Source organism: Patagioenas fasciata, chromosome 3 (assembly GCF_037038585.1).
Source record: "Patagioenas fasciata isolate bPatFas1 chromosome 3, bPatFas1.hap1, whole genome shotgun sequence".
Taxonomy (NCBI): domain Eukaryota; kingdom Metazoa; phylum Chordata; class Aves; order Columbiformes; family Columbidae; genus Patagioenas; species Patagioenas fasciata.
Window position 1 is genome coordinate 110,059,774 of NC_092522.1, and position 19,553 is coordinate 110,079,326.

The 19,553-nt window shown below is 37.8% G+C and overlaps 1 protein-coding gene across 1 annotated transcript in view; it reads right to left on the bottom strand.

Moving 5' to 3' along the window:
- Window positions 1–1,416: 1,416 nt before the first annotated feature.
- The window catches only part of NOL10 (nucleolar protein 10), a 52,073-nt gene continuing 33,936 nt past the window's right edge, over window positions 1,417–19,553 (bottom strand). Inside the window, exons 14-21 of the mRNA XM_065835431.2 lie at window positions 16,157–16,283; window positions 14,420–14,499; window positions 14,167–14,265; window positions 13,439–13,525; window positions 11,421–11,594; window positions 10,811–11,058; window positions 5,131–5,233; window positions 1,417–1,832 (exon numbers count right to left, since the gene is read on the bottom strand). Coding sequence (XP_065691503.2) covers window positions 1,713–1,832; window positions 5,131–5,233; window positions 10,811–11,058; window positions 11,421–11,594; window positions 13,439–13,525; window positions 14,167–14,265; window positions 14,420–14,499; window positions 16,157–16,283 — 1,038 coding nt within the window. The 3' untranslated portion in view covers window positions 1,417–1,712. The remainder of the gene's footprint in view (window positions 1,833–5,130; window positions 5,234–10,810; window positions 11,059–11,420; window positions 11,595–13,438; window positions 13,526–14,166; window positions 14,266–14,419; window positions 14,500–16,156; window positions 16,284–19,553) is intronic.

The following is a 19,553-nucleotide window of genomic DNA, read 5'->3' on the forward strand; positions in this document are numbered from 1 at the left end:
CAAACTTGAAATTGCACTTGGATTTGTATTTCAAAGGCTTGGATGTCATCAAAAGACAAGACTCCAGAAAGAGGGACTTGCCTTGGAGCAACCACAGTGGCATGACATCTTCTCAGTGGCTAAAGAGGAGCCCCTTGATATGCAGCATGGGTGAGACTGACACTGGAACACTGGGCAGTTCTGTGTTAAACAGAAAGCATGAGAAGCTTGTGGACAATGCAGAAATTAGACAGAGGTAAAAGATGGGTATGGAGAGACTCACCCTTTAGTTGAATGCAAGGACAGAGACATGATGATTACAATGTATGTTTTAAAGATGAAAGTAGCAGGTGTAAAAGGCATTTTTAAGTCAAAAGAAACAATTAAAATCAGAAGCAAGGAATTAAAGCAGGTAAAATTAAATTGGGGAGAAGAAAATAAATTTAAACATGTTAATTACCATGTTATTTACCATGTTAAAAAAAAAAAAAATCAGACTATGAGAAACCAAGGTTTTTACTGACATTAACTGCAAAAATTCTACGACAAATACTGACCAGGAGACCTGACCAGATTAATACCCTCTCTGGTTTATAAAGCAAAACACTTAAGAATCTCCAAGTCTCTGAAAAAGTTTTACAGTGATGAGGAGATTCACCGATTCTTGTCAAATCCAAAGTTCACAGCTTTTTGGATTTAGTAAAAAGACAATTTATAAAGCCTTTCAAAAAGCAATTAAAAAGTTCCATTAGAATCAAAGGCAAAAATTAATTTCTTTGCTTAAGTAGTGAATAACTTATGTAAATTATGAGTTTGCAAGATAATGATCAAGAAGAAATGCTGCATCCTGGTTAGCAAGAAGTATTCTGTTGGGAATCAAAAAGAAGACAAAGAAAAGAACCAGTCATTTCCTTAACGTAGGTTCTAATGAACTTTCTGAAGAATAGGAGGCTCCTGGCATGGCCTTAATGCACTTGTTAAGTGAACATATACCATCTGATCTATGTTGAACCATGGCTAGCTTATGAAAACTTATCAAACCCGGTCCTAAGGATTCCAAGTAAAGGTAATATTCACAAATTTCACCTAATAGGACTATCCTTCCAAGACTGCCCTTTGTACACCAGTGAGGCAAGAGAGGTTTCCTTTCAGGGTGACTTAGAGGAACTTAAATCAGGTATTCTCAACTGTCCTCATGATGACCATTGGTACCTCCTCCTGGCTACTAAAGGCAGCCCAAGAATATAAAGACAAAGTTAGTTTTTGAAAAACACAACTGTGTGTCATGCTTCAAGAACTACAGAAGAAAAAATTGTGCCCTCATAAAGATAAGTTTTTAGAGAAAATAACTTACCCTTGATCTTCTAAGTAGTCACAAATAAATATTTCAGAAAGCAAAACCCCACAGCTCTTAAGTTAAACAAAAGACAGGCAGCCTCATTGTATATATAAATTTTTATATAGAAAACATCCAGGGTTACACAATAACCAATTGCTAGGGATTACTGCACAAATGCAGGTCACACATACTCATATAGTGTCCTTTGGTCAACACTTTTACTTTCATCAACTTTTCAAAAATTAACACTGGCTTTAGCAAGTTCTGATTTTTGTGTTCATCAATTAATCGAAATACAAATACATTGGTACTGTGTCCCAATTTGAAAGAGTCCCTTTTTCCAAATGAAAAATTAGATAAAAAAAGTTCCTTTGAAAAAATAACATAAAATAAATCAATGAAACCGTCGTCCTCTTCCACGTTTGCTCTTGAGATGACTAGCAGGACGCCTAAGAGCCTTCCTCTCTTGACGATGTTGTTTCTCAGCTTCTTGCTGTTTCTTTTGCTGCTCCGACTGAAATATTAAAACAAAAATAGGCTAAGATTCTTGTAAACTTAAATATCACCTCATTGTTCAAGTATCTATATATTAAATCAGAATTCCATTAGGGAAATCTGGAAATGTTATTGTAAATAGTCCCATGCTATCTTGTTTTATACGGCACCTGCTGATTCTGGGTATCCCAGGGAATTATCATTCCGAGTAATTCAGAGCAAACATTTAAGATAAAGACATTGAAAAAAGTGAATAAAACAATGTATTTCAGATGAAAACCAATGTCTAACAACAGACCGTAAAATTAGACTCCAGAATGTATGTTTTAATGTCCTCAAGAAGGCAGAGCACAATTTGAGGTTATTTAGTATCTACTTTGGTTAACCAGTATATTTAATATTTACACAAATGCATTTTAAAAAGACAGTTAAATTTTCTGAAACATAGAGGTTTTTTTAAAAGTGTTCCTAGAAGCTTTTGAAAGTGTTTGATATGCGGTATGCAATTCTAGACAGACTTTCCACATTAAACTAATTTAAAGTCTCTGCTCCTGTGGCACATGCTCTATTAATGTTTTTCCTCTTCATTAAAAACACACTGAAAGGGTTTCACTTACATACCACATAGATGAGATGGCTCTGACAGCCATAAACTACTATTTCCTTTGGAAGACTAAGGTTTGTCTTCAACCTAAGCATAAACTGGAACTAGCAGACTTGAACTGTCCAAGCTCAGGCAACTGTCCATGCTACAAGACATTCCAGCAATTAGAGTAATTTCAGTGGCAGCACAAGATAAATGCGTGAACAGCACGAATGGATGCGCAGCTGTATCCTCACTGCATCTAATTCTGCAACCAGCAGCATTCATACAACAGCCCAGCTCCTCCCAGATCTCCCATTAAAGCACCAAAGAAACTAGAGCTAGAGATGTGCCTGCATAGAGAACATTTTGGCTCAGGTAAGATATGAACCAATTTACCAAATGCAGCAATAAGCCCACACCAGTGTCATGGAAATAAAAGCCAGCGGTCTTTGGACTTTGTTGAAATTTCCTGACTCCTGTTTCCACTGCAAGCAAGGCAATAAGAAACCCACTATGTGTAAGTAGTTTGTCTCCAGACCTCATCTGAAAAGGTCTTGAGAAATCCTACTTAATATAAAGTTGACTGCTACTGCACTGAAATTGAATGATCTTGATTTGAATTTGAAGTTTTTTTCTTTTTAATGTCCTCTATACCTCCCTAGTAGCATAAGTACTTAGGAATTTTACAATCCCTGCTATTTCATTAAATCTACTTGTTATGATAAAGCATGCTGAAATTGAAAAACAGGATGCCACACTGTAGGAACCATACTGAAATCCCCTGAAAACTAAACTGTGAAGTATTGGTGACAAACAATTTCATTGCTGGACCTCTTAGCAGTTGCCGGGCATTTGGGAAGCTGCTGACACACCTCAACCACAGCAGCCAAGTTCAGTCTCAATTCCACTGACCTATAAGGCTGAGTGACACCAATCCTGTGGAATCACAATTCTCTCACCGACTAAATCTTTCTACCTACTCCTAAATCCACCTGCACTTTAAGGAAAGGGCATCACAAAGCAGAAGCTGACGATCAGAGTATCACTAAAATCCTTTTTTTGGCTTGCCAACTTCATATTTTCATCCTCTGGAGTGTCAAGACACAGCATACCACGTAGCGTAACTTCTCCCTAGCTCTCCCTGCTTCATTTCCTGGGACTTCAGAATATATATGCAGGGTCTGTTTCTTTGAGACAAGATTTGAAAGTCTTATTTTGCTATTCTGTTGATAAGAGAAAAGATCTCCACTGTAGATGCATTATTTTCCTGTTAATTAGACTTCAAAAAAAAAAATCTTTCTAATACAAATGAGCACAATATACATATTTCAATAAGGCAACATCAGTTAGCAGTCAAAAAAAAAATCCATATGCGTCAGCAGAACATAATTTAAAAAAATGACAAAGGTTCAGCGTATCTGACGGAAGCAAGTGGCATTCTGAACCACTGTTGTACCTGCCTATTCCATTCTGCTCCCAAAATCTCGCAAAACTGTTACAAAAGGTGACAGTTCCTTACTCAGCACCAACTTCAATAAACCTTGTGGCTTTGTACTTCTTAAGTTAAAGCTACTATAAAAAAGACTGTGCTTTCAAAGTCCTGCAAAGCCCATTTAATTAGCTGCAAGACAATAACATATCAGTTACAGCAGTTGGTAAAATCCCCAGAATGGTTACCCTACACAGCACTCCAGAGGAATTTGATTCTTATTCCACAGTCAACACATTTTAAATTCCAGCAACACAGGAATGAAAAACAGATGAAAAAGGACATCTGCAAGCAGACAATAATCAGATAAAACAATTAAGGTAGAAATAGTCCAATAAATCTGGTTATTTAAAAACTTTCCTCAGGCATAGCCAATGTGACAGTCAAATAACTACTTAGCTATTCTTGTGACAGCAGTTTTATCAGTGAGAATAACATTTCTCCTTACCAGTGGTCAAATATATTACAGCACAGAGGCTTACGTGAGGGAAAGCAGTTTTCACTAAAGTGAATTTTTGCTAGCTCAAGCATCAATTACAACGGCTGTTCAGCTTTTATAATGGGTCCTTTCCTCAGTTCTAAAGCAATTTTCTAGAAAAAAATCCCTAAGTGTTGTACAGCAACAGCAGATGCACACATGCATGTAACTCCAAAGTAATCACCTGTCTGCGATCTGCAAAACTCCTTAGGATGGGAAATAAAAACCCTTTGGGGAAGGCAGATAGGCAGCAGTCAACTGCACACCTCAAATGGAACATGGCAAGGAGAACAGGACCGGAGCTCGTTCCTGTGACCTGCGTTACACAAGTTTAATGACACAAGCAGTTCGGAGCTCTGCTTTTTCCTGCTGAGACCCTGCAACATTATCAACCGAGAGCAAGTCCGTCACCCACAGCATCCCGACTGCGTTTGGACCTGCAGACAAGATCTGATCAGTCCTGGCACAAAAGTCACATAAGGTCATAGGCTTCTGATTGTACGTCTGCAAATAAACTATTAAAAGATGGAAGCCAGCATTTTCCACCGGAACACAAGATTTTATGAGTGTTGCCTGAGTTATAAGGGTATAAATACACAGAGTACTACCGGAGGCTTTCATTCTCTTGGCAAGAAGCAGAAGAGTTGGCAGCTTATAAAGAAATGAAGAGGGACATTTGTTTGACGGTTTTAAAGTTCCTGTTCTTTCATGCAAAAACTAAAGTTACTTGTGCATTATCTTAAAAAATTATATATATAGCTCACCTTCTTTAATTTGAATGTTGCCTGTTTGCTGCCTACTGTGGTATCAGACACGTTGAGCGTGCCAAGTTTTTCTTCAAGCTTTAAACGATCTCCAAGAGTTTTCCTGCAGAGAATAATTAACATTAGTCACTATTCTTGCCATCTTTTTACTATAATAAATGCTGATAATGTGGTCAAAACTAATCTCAATGTCTCTGAAAACTTGAAATGCCATCACCTTAAAAAATAAACATTCAGTACACAGAACAGAAACAAGTTCAAATCATTCCCTCCAGATATTGCTTTCAGCCGAAACGTTTTTACAATTTATGTAAAGTTCATTGTTTTCTTCCTGTTAAAAAAGCAACAGGACTCCAGTTGAGAAAGAAACCGCACCCTTCTATTGCTATAGTTTTCTAGTTAGAAAAGGAATGTTTAGCTACAGTGATAGATACATAAACACAAAAAAATATGGCTAGAATCATCCAGTTTTCTTGAAACCTTATCATTTCTGAACTGGAAACTCAAGGGAAGGAAATAACCTTGACAATACATCAGAATGAATTCATCACTGAATTAATCACTTCACTTGTAGAGACAAACTACTTAGTCCAAATATCAATGACTGTTCGGACACTGAACCCCTAACAGTCTAATGCAAATCATTTTCTAAATAAAAGAACAATGCAAACAAGTGAATGTGATAAGAAGACAGACCCTGATGGTGGAGCGGAGCTCCACATTGACCATGTGCCTGCAAGCACACAGTGCTCATCAATTGGTTTCTGCAGCGAGCTGGCTAGAGCTCCAGCAATGCTGGGGACGGGGTGGCTGCTGGCACCAAAACTGTTGCCACCTCTCCCCCACTGCAAGTTTATGCCTCTAGAAAACCAGGACACATGACATGCCCCAGTTGCTCCAGGTTGTGAGCTGATGTTTAACATCACCCTTGCTGACTTGAGTGAAGTCGGGTTGTAAACTGGAAGAGCCAAGGAGTGGAGACAGCCCTTGTTCTCCAGCACAGGGTGAGGCAGGGCCAGAGCTGCCTTCAGGCAAACTGCCCAAGGGCACCTTCCACCTTAACGTGGCTCGTCCTTCTTCTGTCACAGGGGTCCTACAAGTGGGTAGTGCCACCTGGGAATATGACACTGTATGTACAACCAAACTCGCTCTGTGATGCGCTTTGGAAACGTTCACTTGACTGTAAATGAAATTAGTTTCTGTAATTCAAGATACTGCTATTAGTGCCCTATTAGATCTCTCTGAAGAGGTCTAAAAGACATTTTTTGTGCAAGTTTCAGAGCAGAAAATAAGCAGTCATAAAAATACAGATGATTAGCAGCCACCAAAGTCAATGGCGCTTTTAAGGATGAAGGGCTCATGGATGGTGGCCAGTGCATGAAGTCTCTGAGGTCTGCTGAATTTTGGTTAATGAGCCGTTTTATGTAAAAAAGTCTTTTCAGATTAACAATGAAAAACTACTGTCAAGAATTACATTATTTCTCATGACTAGGTACTTTGTATTTTTTTTTTTGTAGTATATTTTTCAGTGAGTACATGTAAAAACTTGTTTCATCTGTGCGCATCGGGAAGACAAGCTAAGCCTCAGAGCTAACTATGGCAGGAGATCAGTCACAGACATTGCGGTGGGATTTTTACATTCAAGTGAAGCCCCATTTCTCTCCCCTTTGAAAGTGAGGTGGAGAAATATGGCTACTACCCAGCAATTATTTAGCATGACTGCCTAGATACTGCTTCTGTCAGGAGAAAAATTAAAATGAGGAGATATTAGCAAAACGCCATGGGGTTGCTGTTTTACAGAATAATTGCAGGTATGGCTATGTTTATCTGAAAATGCACAGACCTCAAATGATAGTGAATTGCACACACTGATACACAAACACAACAGTTGGGTTGGTTGGTTGTTTTTAAATCATCCCCAACAAATTGATTCAATGGATACATTAACAGTGTTATTAAAAGCAACTTCCCCTGCCCTACAGTAAAAAACCAAACAAATTGCCCAGGCACTTCTTTTTCCTCACTATAAAGAGAGGAGTTTTTCAGGATCTTTCCTGCTGTTTTACTTCAGCCATACCTAGGAATGTCAACTATGCTTTTGTTGACTTTCTTGTCCACCTCTGGAGGCATACACATTGACTGCCATACTTTATGGACTAAGACTACTGTAGTTTTTAATTTTGACATGCTCTAACCTCAATAACAAACATTTTAAAGGGACATCAAGTAAATCAAAAGACCCCTTAGCACACTGATAAAAATCCTTTCTGTTGATGGATTCCTTTTAAGTTACTATGTAAGGAACTCAGGTGCTAAGGAAACAAATCAAAGTTTTGCAGGTTTTTATGTGTAAGTATAAGTGCAAAAGGGGAAAATGGAATGTGGACAGATTTGACAGAAGGTGGTTTTTTTTACAAACATGAGTAAATTTTGAAGCTTTCCTGTGCAAAGAAATGCGTAGACTGTTGGTCTATGAAGAAACGTATAGTACGCACCACTGCTTTAGAAGCTGGGCTTGGAGCCGTGCTGAGTCAGGAACATGTTGAAAGAAACACCCAGTTTTATATAAGTCATAAACTGTTTCCTCAGGTAGAACATTATATGATTAGAGAAAAAAAAGAACACCTAGCCATTAACTGCATAGTGAAGGTATTAAGGTACTTAATTATATTGGTCACAGACCATCATTCCATAATTGGATAAATCAAATGAAAGACAAACACGCCAGCCTCACCAGATTGTACATGCCACTGCAGCCTTTCCAATTTTCAGTACCTTACTTGAATTAATTATTTTTATGTTGACTGCTGATCACTGAATAAGGTTAGCACAAAACACATGTAGGTATTTTCTTCACAGAATTCCAATATGTAAAAATGCTATTAACCAAACAAGCTAGCTCATAACAAAGACTAAGTCATTATGATTAGAGAACTGCATCGGCTATGTAAGAAACATACACCAGCTGTTAATTTTTACATTTTTCTGAGAACGTGAGGAATATCAAACTCCATACTAAGAATAATGTGTGGATAAGCACAAATGGGATGAGGGAGTACAGAGCTAATTGCTTAGACAAAAATTTTAAAAAAACATGGAAAGACAATTCAATGACAGCAACTCAGGAAAACATAAAGGATGTAACACCATCACATCCGCATTTTTGTAATCCTCTCTTCAATTTTGTCTCTTTTTCTTTTTCAACATTTTACATTATATCCCATCTGTGCACCTACCCACAGAGGGTATCTGACCTAAGCCACCCTAGTTATGCATCACACCTTGCAAAGTATTCTGCAGAGAATTAGCAGCAAATCTTAAGACAGTTTTTCTTTTCTCTAAAATCCACCTTTTAAAAATCTTTCCATGGTTATTTCATCACTGACATTCCTCCATCCACCAGACAGGTCTGTGGTATTTGCTTTCATTTTTCACAAGCTGAAGAAATAATTTTCCTCCCTGTATACACTAGATGTAAGAATTTACTTTGCCCTGTGTCACACTATACTATTTTTTTTTCTAAATGTTTCTCTTCCTTACACCTGTTTTGGTTTAGTTACTAAACTTTCAGTATCCTTCTTCACATTTAAGCCTTCTATGTTTTGAACAAAATGAAATCTTACTACGTCAAATTGAGTATTCTTGAGAATTTCCTTCAGATGTCAGCAGCTGAGTTCCTGTAAAAGCCCAGGCTGCCTGCCAGGGGAGCGTGTCAGCAGCAAGGAGAACACAGCGCCATCTGACCACTGTCTCGGGATCAAGTCACTTGCTAACATGACTGTAAATCCAAGTAGAGTGTGAAAAATATCCTCAGCCTATGATACTCTGACAGAGTGTCCAAAGTGGATTTTCTCCTGACAAAGAGAAACAACTGACAAAACTGAAGAGTTTCAAGAGAGGGAAAGAGAGAGGGAGGGGGGGCAAAGAGAGAGGGAGGGGGGGCAAAGAGAGGGGGGGGGGGGGCAAAGATAGGGGGGGGGGGGGGCAAAGATGGGGGGGGTAAAGAGGGGGGGGGGGCAAAGAGAGGGGGGGGGCAAAGAGAGGGGGGGGGCAAAGAGAGAGGGGGGGCAAAGAGAGAGGGGGGGGCAAAGAGAGAGGGGGGGGCAAAGAGAGAGGGAGGGGGGGCAAAGAGAGAGGGAGGGGGGGCAAAGAGAGAGGGAGGGGGGGCAAAGAGAGAGGGAGGGGGGGCAAAGAGAGAGGGAGGGGGGGCAAAGAGAGAGGGAGGGGGGGCAAAGAGAGAGGGAGGGGGGGCAAAGAGAGAGGGAGGGGGGGCAAAGAGAGAGGGAGGGGGGGCAAAGAGAGAGGGAGGGGGGGCAAAGAGAGAAATCTAAGAAAGTCAGAGTCCAGAATGAGTAGGTATATTCAATATAAAGATCAAAAAAAACCCTGTGTGAAAACACTTGCTGATAAAAAACAGTTAAGGAAAGCATGGGAACCAGTTCTGCAGAACTGCCATAAATCCCAATTTATAAAAAAAAATACTACTTCTATTTAAAGTGGTCTTACAGGTATGACACAGAAATCATAGACTACCAGACTACTGTAGAAACACTGTCTCAATAATACTTAAAGACCATTTCACATGATCATTCAGTTAAAAACTGGCAAGTCTAAGGGATGAGTTGAGTTTTTATCAAATGTTTCTTCACTTGTCTCCAGAAAATTTCCATCATGAAACAACCAGATTGTAAAGGCAGTCATTAGTGACACAAAAACAGTCCCATTATATATATTATTCACTTCCTCTTCTTTTACTGTATCATTTTATTCTAAGTAAAAACATAATGGCTATTACGAGATTCACCTAGCGCAACAACCTGTTTCCAACATTAGTCAAAATTCTGCTTTGCATCTAGTGTGCTGCAAGAACTTTGAAGCTATTGTCTTTCAAGGTTTTAATACTGGTGTCTGCACTCCAAGTAATAAAAGGCTATTAAATCTAATCTTCTGAAGGGCTCAATTCACCTCTGAAAAAAAAAAAAAAAAATCAATGAGATTTGCAGGCATTAAGCACGTCAAAGCCAAGTCCTTTAGTTTGACGTGCTCTTTATAAAGTACCCAATTACTTCAGTTCATCATCAACTTCAGGAAATCCAAATTAGAAAGAAAAAAAAAAAGGTTGATATTTTGTATTGCAGAAAGAAAAATAGGAATAGTGAGATGTGACAACATAAGGACAGCATAGTTTTTCAAAAGTTTCTGGATGCCATAAAAACACTCAAAGAAAACAATTTTTGTTTTACCACCTTATCCTACCCCCAAAACAGTGACTATTCATGCAGTATTCTTCATCCTTTTAGAGGATCAGATGAAAAACATCCAGACTGTCAACCTCATACGGACACTGGGGAATAAATATATCCAGTACCACATACATCAGTGTTGTTATTGGTGAGAGCAGCAGTTCACCAACACTAGTAATGGATCCCCAAACCTGGCTCAGAATATTGCTCTTACTCTCCTCATTTGTGTTGTCTCTCTGCCATACTTTAAACATTATATCTGTTTAACTACAAAACAAAGCTTTAACAACTATGTCGCTTTAAGTTACATCCCTGCATCGCCAGATGTGGCTTTACTAGTAAGTGCTTCCAAGCCAAAAACGCCACTGGCTTGCACTGTACAGAAATACTTGAGAATTGTCCACCCCCAGCTATTAAAATAGGAACATTAGTCTTACTTCATTAATTTTTGTTTTTTGGCAGAGTCTTTGAAGCTTCTGAATTCCTCTCCTTCTTTAATCTCAAAAAACTGAGGTTTCAGTAATGTTTGCTGATCCTCCTTGAACCTTTCCTGCCGCTTTACTTTTTCCTCTTGGCGTAGAAGCTTGCGCTGTTTCCTGACCTCTTCAACCCAGCCTTTTTCATCATCTGAACTCTCAGAACTTTCTGCATCACTTGCTTTTCCTTCTGGTTCTTCCTCGTCTTCCTGCAGACAAAAATAGTATAAAATAAGAAATCACCAACTCATTTTCTTTTCAAACCATTCCTGCAATTAGCGTACGTGACAGCTTTTGCATAGATACAGTTGAAGAGAACTAAAGTTTGAACAAAAGCAATAACAGTAAATGAAGCAGAAGAGATGTTATAAAGTTGTTTTCACCTGCATGTTTTATGTTTTTCAAACCTATAGTCATGTAGACACATATTGCTCACATCTAACAACCATGATAACATTAGAAATTACACTTACTGTAGTTGCTAAGACATTCTGTGTTGCTTTCATCTGTCTTTCTATGGTAAAAAATCTGAATGCTTGAAACAAACAAATCCAAATGTAAAATATTTTACCTGTTCTTGTGCTTCCAGTTCCTCTAAGATCTTCAGTTTCCTCTTTCTTTTCTCACTTATTTTAGAAACAAGTGGGTTAAGTAGCCTAAATTCTTCACTCTGCTCATCCACCTGGAAATCTGGATTCTCAAACATGACCTTAAAACGATCATCCTTGAGAAGGCTAGGCAGGTTCTGGAAGACAAGCAAAGCATGAGTGAGCTATAAAATTCTGAAACAGACACTAGTAAAGTAAGCAACACCTTTTTTAATTAAAGAAAACTCAAAACCAGCACGCAAAATGCCAGTTGCTTTATCCTTCCAGATCATATAAAATCAAGATTTATCCCTATTATATTTTACCACTTTCACAAAGATCAAATAAATATAATTCTAAGATACCTGTATGCAAGACGGAGGTTTTTCTGTTGTTTTGTTTTTTGGATTTTTTTTTTTTTTAATGCACACTATAGACACGTTAAGTGTACACAATTACTAATATTTTTGAATTAATGCTTCTCGTACTTTCAGCCAGCTAAGCCAGTCTGGAGACATGCTGGTATCTATTGACTAACGAGCAGCACCCTCAAGGCAAATAACCTGCCTGATGGGGATGATTCTACAACATGTACAACAAATTATCAGGGTAAACATGTCTTTATGCAATGCTACTACTCTTTTACTGTAAATACATAACAGTGAGTGTTTCTGTACATGCAATCACACTTTTTCCTCACTGTCCTCACATACAGAATGGAAAAGGCAGTTTCGTTCCTGCCAAAGTAAAATTAACTCAGGGTAAATTATGTTACTGCTGAACTGGGAACAGTTCAAGCCGCTATTTCAGCTTATGGGAATACATGCTGCTGTCATTTTAAAATCAATGAATACATAGCTTTTTATTACAAAAAGCTCATCTTTCAACATTGCCAAACTTATACCAGCACATTCATTCCACCCCAGCATTAAATTTTCATTGTTACCCAAGAAGTAGGGGAAAAAAAAAAATAAATACAGAAAACAAGTGTAAATTTCAAACACAGAAACTCGTGCAAATGTGTGACTTGGAGTCACACAGCTAAAAATTAAATCCCAAAGCCTAAATATATTTCTAAATATTTCTGAAAATAAATTTATCTTCATAAGACTCTAATGCCATTTCAGGAAAATAACCAGACCATGCACTTTCATGTATACTCTTTTCAGTTTGCTTTGCAACACAATCTATAGACCAATCAGCCCCCATTTACTGAACTCATATTTCCATCGTAACACTGGCTTACACAGTCTACATTGAAGGTTTTACCACCACCTACCTACCTTTTCAGTAGTTCATGCTTCCTACTAACTGCAACACACAGGATTTCATTAGATACCACACGACGCTAACACTTGCCTTTCATGAACGCTTTATTCCTGTGAGCATGAGCATCTCTGAAGCAATATGTATAGAAAGCTTCCCCCGCCCACTAGATATTAAACATTAACTAATTTTTTCTTTTGAACTTCACTTAGGATAAAAACGGATTATTTTCAACATCAGGAAGAACTACTGTTGCATAAGGGTAAACCATTTTGGTTCTTTTATGAAATGTAGTTAACTGTGTACATAGAGAGAGGCAATTTTATCTTCAGTTTTGCACATAACATCTATCTTGTGGTCACCACCAAAATACCAACAAATGCAAACAACAGGCTTTTTTTGAGCAGTTTTGCATGAGCTCTGCATTTAGTTGGCTTCTGGAGTCCAAGTAAACCCATATGTTCTTCACAGTGAGTAATAATTTTAAGCTTTAAGTTACTACATGGCCTTTTTGGTGCTGCAGCTACAGTGAAGTCCACCTTAAAGCCACCTACTAGAATAAGTGATGAGAAACAGAAACAATGGCTTTTTGAATCTGTTTGGTCAGATTACAAAACAGACAAAAATCCCCCAGCAAAACAGAATGTAACAACCAAAACAAAACAAACAAACCAGTTCTGTAGGCATTACTGTTTCTGTGTTCCCACTTAGAGAAGTCTCCAAAACAAACACTCACCTTCTGTTTCCTTTTTCTAGTAACCTGTTGCTCTTCTTCTTCTTCAATCAGTTTGAGTGCAAGCTCTTTATTGACTTTTGGAAGTTTCTGAAGAGAGGAAAGCAATTACTCAGTAAATTATTCCTTTACACATGCAAAAAGCTACATGCTTTACATTTTTAAGTCTGGTGGAGAGAGAATTCTTACTCATTCTCGTAACTCCTGCTGAAAAGCTCCTTGACTGGTTCCAAGCATTTCTAGGCACTAATAAAGCAATAGCACTTGGAGAAAATTTAAGCAGAACTTCTGTGTAGTTTCTTCCCTGTAATGCATCAGCTTTAGTACCTTGAAAGCTACCGTTTCTCCTTGTATGTTGAGCAAATTCAATGTGGAAAGTTACTAGTTATAAACACAATACTATTTTTATATTATCTCTTTTCAGAGTATCACGATGTGATGGCTTAAGCCATTTAGTTTAATGACAGAGCAGAAACTGCAAGTTTTACTGGAGGGTTATCTGCTCAAGTGGCAAACATGATGAGAGCTGCTCTTTTACAGTTTGGTATCAGTCTCTCATACGTGGGAATCACAAGCAAGGGAATTCTACGGTTCCATTCAAAACACTCTATAAATCACTTTGTGTCTCCAATGATAAACACAATCAAATCCTAAATCATTAGATCTCTGAGATACACTTACTCTTTATGAATAGTTTTCCCAGAAGTATACTCATTGTTTACAGGATTTACCTTTAGTTGAACTCTCTGTGCACGTGTTTCTTCTATCTTCTGCCTTATTTTCTCTCTTCTGTATTCTTCATAGGCAAAGGGGTTTGCCATCATTTTTGCCTTTGAATAAGCATGAGGAAGTAAAAAGAAAAAGCATTAACACAGGACACAGTCCATTGTTTGGAGAAAAATAAAACACACAACCCTCAACAAAAACCCAACACACATACTTTACTGTTTCAAGTAAAAGTTGACAAGGATCAGCCTTATTTACCTTATGATACAGTCTTATGTCCATGAAAAAGCCATGCATATATGCTCTGAGCAATGATGATCCAATGAGATGAGCAAGGCCTGGGAAAAAAAAATTAAAGGATTTCAAAGAGTTTTCCTATAAAAATAACTCCTATTCCAAGATAACCACTTCACTGACCCAAATCAAGACAAATAAGCACTGCCAACACAACATATCAATCTACCAGTCACATCTAATACATCAACTCTTTTGAAAAACCGCAAAAAAAAAAAATCAGTTTGGCCAGCAAGAAATCTGAGCTCCTTCAGAGAAAAAAATCCATTTTTCTTGTCATAATACACGTTACTGTGCACTTCTAAAAAATGCCCACAAGTACTATGCTCCATAAAAGTTTAAAAAAAATCCTCTCAAATTTTTCTTTGTAAAGTCCATAGATGTTTGACAATCATTTTTTTACTGTGGTATAGAGATGTTTTTAATTAAAGAGTTTTGCCTTGGGTCACTATCTTTGAAGAATCAACATGTTGAAAAAAATACAGTACCACATCAGGTCGTAAAACTGTCACCCTAGGCCCTAACCTAAATAAGAATGAAAATACTTGAGAGTCCTCTGATTTTCCCTCCATGTATCTTCACAAAATTCCAAGACTGAGAAAAGGAAAAGCTTTTTATAGCAAAATATCCTTAATTTCTAAAGATTTCAAATCTGTCAAGAATTAACAAACTACTTCTAGAACTAAACGGCAAAAAAATGTGAGAAACCACTGTGCATCTCAAAAAGTTAAGTTGTTTTTTTAACTGTTTCCAGGAAACAATCTTCCTGCATATTCCAAAATGAGAGTACTCCAGCTAATGGCTAGTAATACAAAGAAATCCTGACAGATAAAATCAAAATATCCCTTAAGCTGGTTCTTTATTTGAAAGCTTCCATGTATGGAGAAATGAATTTGCTTAAGTTATAGAGAATTTAAAGCAGAATAAGTATTCTGAGTCAAGTCTCTGTGTAGATAATACCTCATTGCCTTATTCCCTTGCTATTGGGATAGGGGTCTGTGCTCCATTCAGACCACCAACTCTAGACCTCTAATACTGAAGACGCAGGTGCTTTGGATGACCTCCCCCTTGAATGGCCTCCAGCCAGGCCAAACCCAACTCCCATATTCAGAGGTAAATTAGCTATACTAAACTGGACCAAAACATGGCAATCAAAATACATAGTGGACTGAAAAAGGACTAATTACGTTGGGAGAAGCATGCTTACCTTCTCTGCTATGTAATTTTCAGCATTCCAATTCCTTGAAAGTGTTTCTCTATTAGCCCTAGAATGAGTTGTATTTTCTGGAATGACTCTATTCAAATAGGGTGGCCTTTGGCAGAGTTTGCTCTGAGCTCCAATATACTCTTCGAGCACCTCAAAAATACTTTGAAAACTAAACCAACTTCTCTTCTTATGTCGTCCGTTTAGTGTCTGAAAGCACACACGACAGATTCCTAGACATACTAAATCAGCAAATATCAATCATCATCTTGGGATAAAAATCTGTGAAACACAAATACCTCGTGTTGCACTGGTTGGGAGCCAAAGAACATAAAGCCATCACTCTGGTAATTAATAAACAAGAAGACTGGTGGAAACTGCTGCCAGTGAATTTCTAATGGTGCTTGTACGTCACATCAGAATTACAAATCTTGTATGTGTAAATGATCAAAAACTGAACAAAGAAGTCAGTTAAAGAGGATATTCAACTGTTTTACCTAAATTTTCCAGGTCTTTTCTGGTGACAAATTTGTAGTCATCATAAACTGTGCTCTCTGGATTCTCTTCCAGTTCTTCAGTCAAGTTATCCAAGAAGGAACACCATTTTGGGGCAGGTCCTAAAACCTGTGGATATTATAAAAAGTTAAGACATTGTATATTCTTACAGAAGAAAACCTACAGTTCGGCTCTCAGCTACTGTGTTGTAATTGAATAACAAATGAATCCCTCTGAAATCAAACAGACCTTGAGAGCAACAGCAGTTAGAGAACACAAACCTATTGCTTGCATTACCAATAAGGAATACTACAGATTACATAAACGTTATTTTAATTTAGGTCATTTATTTGAAAGCAACAATATAGATGTTTCAAGCTTAACTGTTTCAAGTTGTCTCAGTCTGATGGATTAATTTATTAAAAGCTCAGAGCCCAACATTATACATAGAATTATGAACTAATGGTACTAGATAGCAACCAGTCTGTAAAGCACTGTTGGAAATCAAAGTCATTAGGTTCAGCATGGAACGTTAAATGCCACTCTGCCTTACTTATTTTAATGAAAACACCACAGGTGTATTTTATGTATTTGTATTCAAGGATAAACCCAGACTTTTCTGAACAGAAAATGGGAAATATTAAAAAACTTGCATATTTCCACAATGAAGCAAAGGATTTATTTGAACAATATCATGTTGAACTATCAATGTACTTTTCCATATAAGCTTCCTTCAGTTTCCCCAGTTAACAATTAGCTCCCTCCACTTTTCCCTCCTGCTGTTCTGATTGAAATTCCTCTCTATCCTGATACATGCAGCCATACTCAACTGTTCCAGTACTATTATTTTAGTAGGTGAGTTAGCTGAATGGAAAAATCCAACACTACATTTCTCTCTCTAGAGCAAATCATCTGACATTTTAGAATGTAAAGTGGCCAGTTAACTCCTAGATTGGGACTTTTAATGAGGTTTGTAATGTGTTTGCTAAAAATTAATGTTAAAAACTCTACAGTCAACATGACCATAGGACTAGTTGTGATTCAACAACGTTTTAAGATCCTATCTGATTATGGAAAAAGGTAAAAGCGATTTTATATATATAAAACATAAAGTTTGTTTTAACATGATAGTGTGGTAACAGTACGAGATAATTCTGTTCAACTGTGTTACCACTAATTCAAAAGTCTTCTTCTGAAGACAACTATATACAAAAAAATAGTAAGTTTGTATTCTAGACCACAACATTCTAGACTGTAAGACTCCAGACAATAATACTGTATTCTAGACCATTATTGTCTCTGTGTCAAATATTATTTATCTTACTAAGATTTCAGCCTTAGCTGAGAACTGAAACATGTCAAACCAAAAACTGTACTTTACAGTGCTTCATATTTTATTCCAACTAGTAAGAGCTTCCGAACAAAGACCCAAGATGTCACTAACAGGAAAGACGTTACCTGCTTAATGAATTAACCAAATCTCCATGCCTGCTCCAGGAATACTCAGCTTAAATATAATACTATATAAAATTCAGATTGATTCCTTGACAACAATGCAGACACTTCTGTCTCCATATTGTCTCCAACCAGATTTTAATTTTTTCAGTTATTTCCCCCAAACCCACTTATGTGATCTAAATGCCAAACTTTATGAGAAAGTAGACTAGATATATTAAATGTACCATTGGTTTTCATGCCATTCAAGAAATCAGTGCTTAATTACCAGACCGTCAAAACAAGACTGGGGTGGAGGAATCTTCTCTGAAGTTTACCTATAGTTTTGTTTTGGATGAAACCATTTGTCCTGCTTATGAAAAACGAGTTGATTACTAACTAAAGAAAACCTCTTGTAATAAAATTTAAGTACAAGTTTCTCTGCTGAAGATTATTAGAAACTAAATTAGAGAATCCTTGACTCATGTCCATTCCCACTAAGCGAAAAGTTCCCCTTTATTCCATCTTCCTGACTCACCATGTAAAGATCTTTATCACTTCAATAAACCTTTTTCATCACTTCCATGTCTATGACAGTATCTGCTCAAGCCTTACAAAGCACACGTTACTCATTAGAACTCAGGCCACTCCAACCACTTAGGGTAATCCCCCGATGGAATCTTGACTGGTGTAAATCTTTGAATGAATAACTAAAGCAGAAGTCTCACAAATAAAGGAAAACAAGTTTATCTGCCCTTCAGCTGTAGCTCCACTCACTGTTCCAAGTATCCCGGCACTCAAAAAACCTGAGAGTAAAACCTTTCCTGGCACATAATTTGTGCCATGAGACATATAAAGCCAAAAGACCTGATTATTCATTATAATCTGTGGACTGAGTTGGATGATCAGATCACAGAAAACAAGGAGCAGGGGAAATGAGATAATTAAAGGAAAAAAGCAATGGTGGAATACCAGGAAAAAATAGAAAGTCCAACTATTAATCAGATTTCACATGTAAACTGACAAAAAGGAAAACCCTACAGAGATGTCTGTGTATGTTTTATTGCCTTATTTCCCTCTCTCCCACCCTACTGAAGCCACTTGCCTACCTATTCCAGGACACCTTAGGACCTTTGCTTTGTATATTAAAACCGGACATTTTTTAAAGCTGAGGAAGAAATTTAAAAATAGTAAAAGGCAAACAATACCAGTCACAATAACAAAACCAAGAAATGTCCTTCCCTTGCAGCAGTAATTTCTCACAGAATTTAATTGCCACAGCAGTTTAACTGCAGAGTTTAATGGCCCTCTGTCACTCACTGCCAACCAGGACATCCCAGGACGGTGCTGAAACCACTCCGAGATGTCAGGCTCTGCCAGTTCTGTGCCCAGGTGCCAATGCCACGGTTCAGGGGGCTGGTCCCTGCCACAGCCACCAAGGGTGAGGCGGAGAGGTGACACGTGTCTGTCCCCCCAGCAGCAGGGGTGGGACCCCTGGGAGCTCCTGCCACTGCCTCGGCCTGGTGCTCAGTCCCCGCCAAAACCAGAAACATGGCCACAAAGCTGTGGAGTTTGGGGAGACTTGACAACTTAGATTGGGAATGTACAAATCCACCATGTCTAAGGGACAAAAAAAAAAAAAAAAAGGCACCGGAATTCACGGCAAGAATAAGGAAGTGTTATTGAAGTGTTATTGAGGTAGGTAATCACATGCACTAAACTGCCAGGTCTCATTTTTTAAATATTTATGATATACCAAATCGGTTTCTCCACAAATTTTAGAAAAGTTTCACACACCTAATGGGAAAATCATTATTAAATGAGTGCACATCTAAATTCATCTTTTACTCAGATATTTCTTAAGACAGGAAAACCAGACATCATCACCACAGGAGGCTTCTCACTTCCCACTGGGACACACAGGTAATGCAGATACCTCACCACTGCCTTTCCTGTTCTATACCA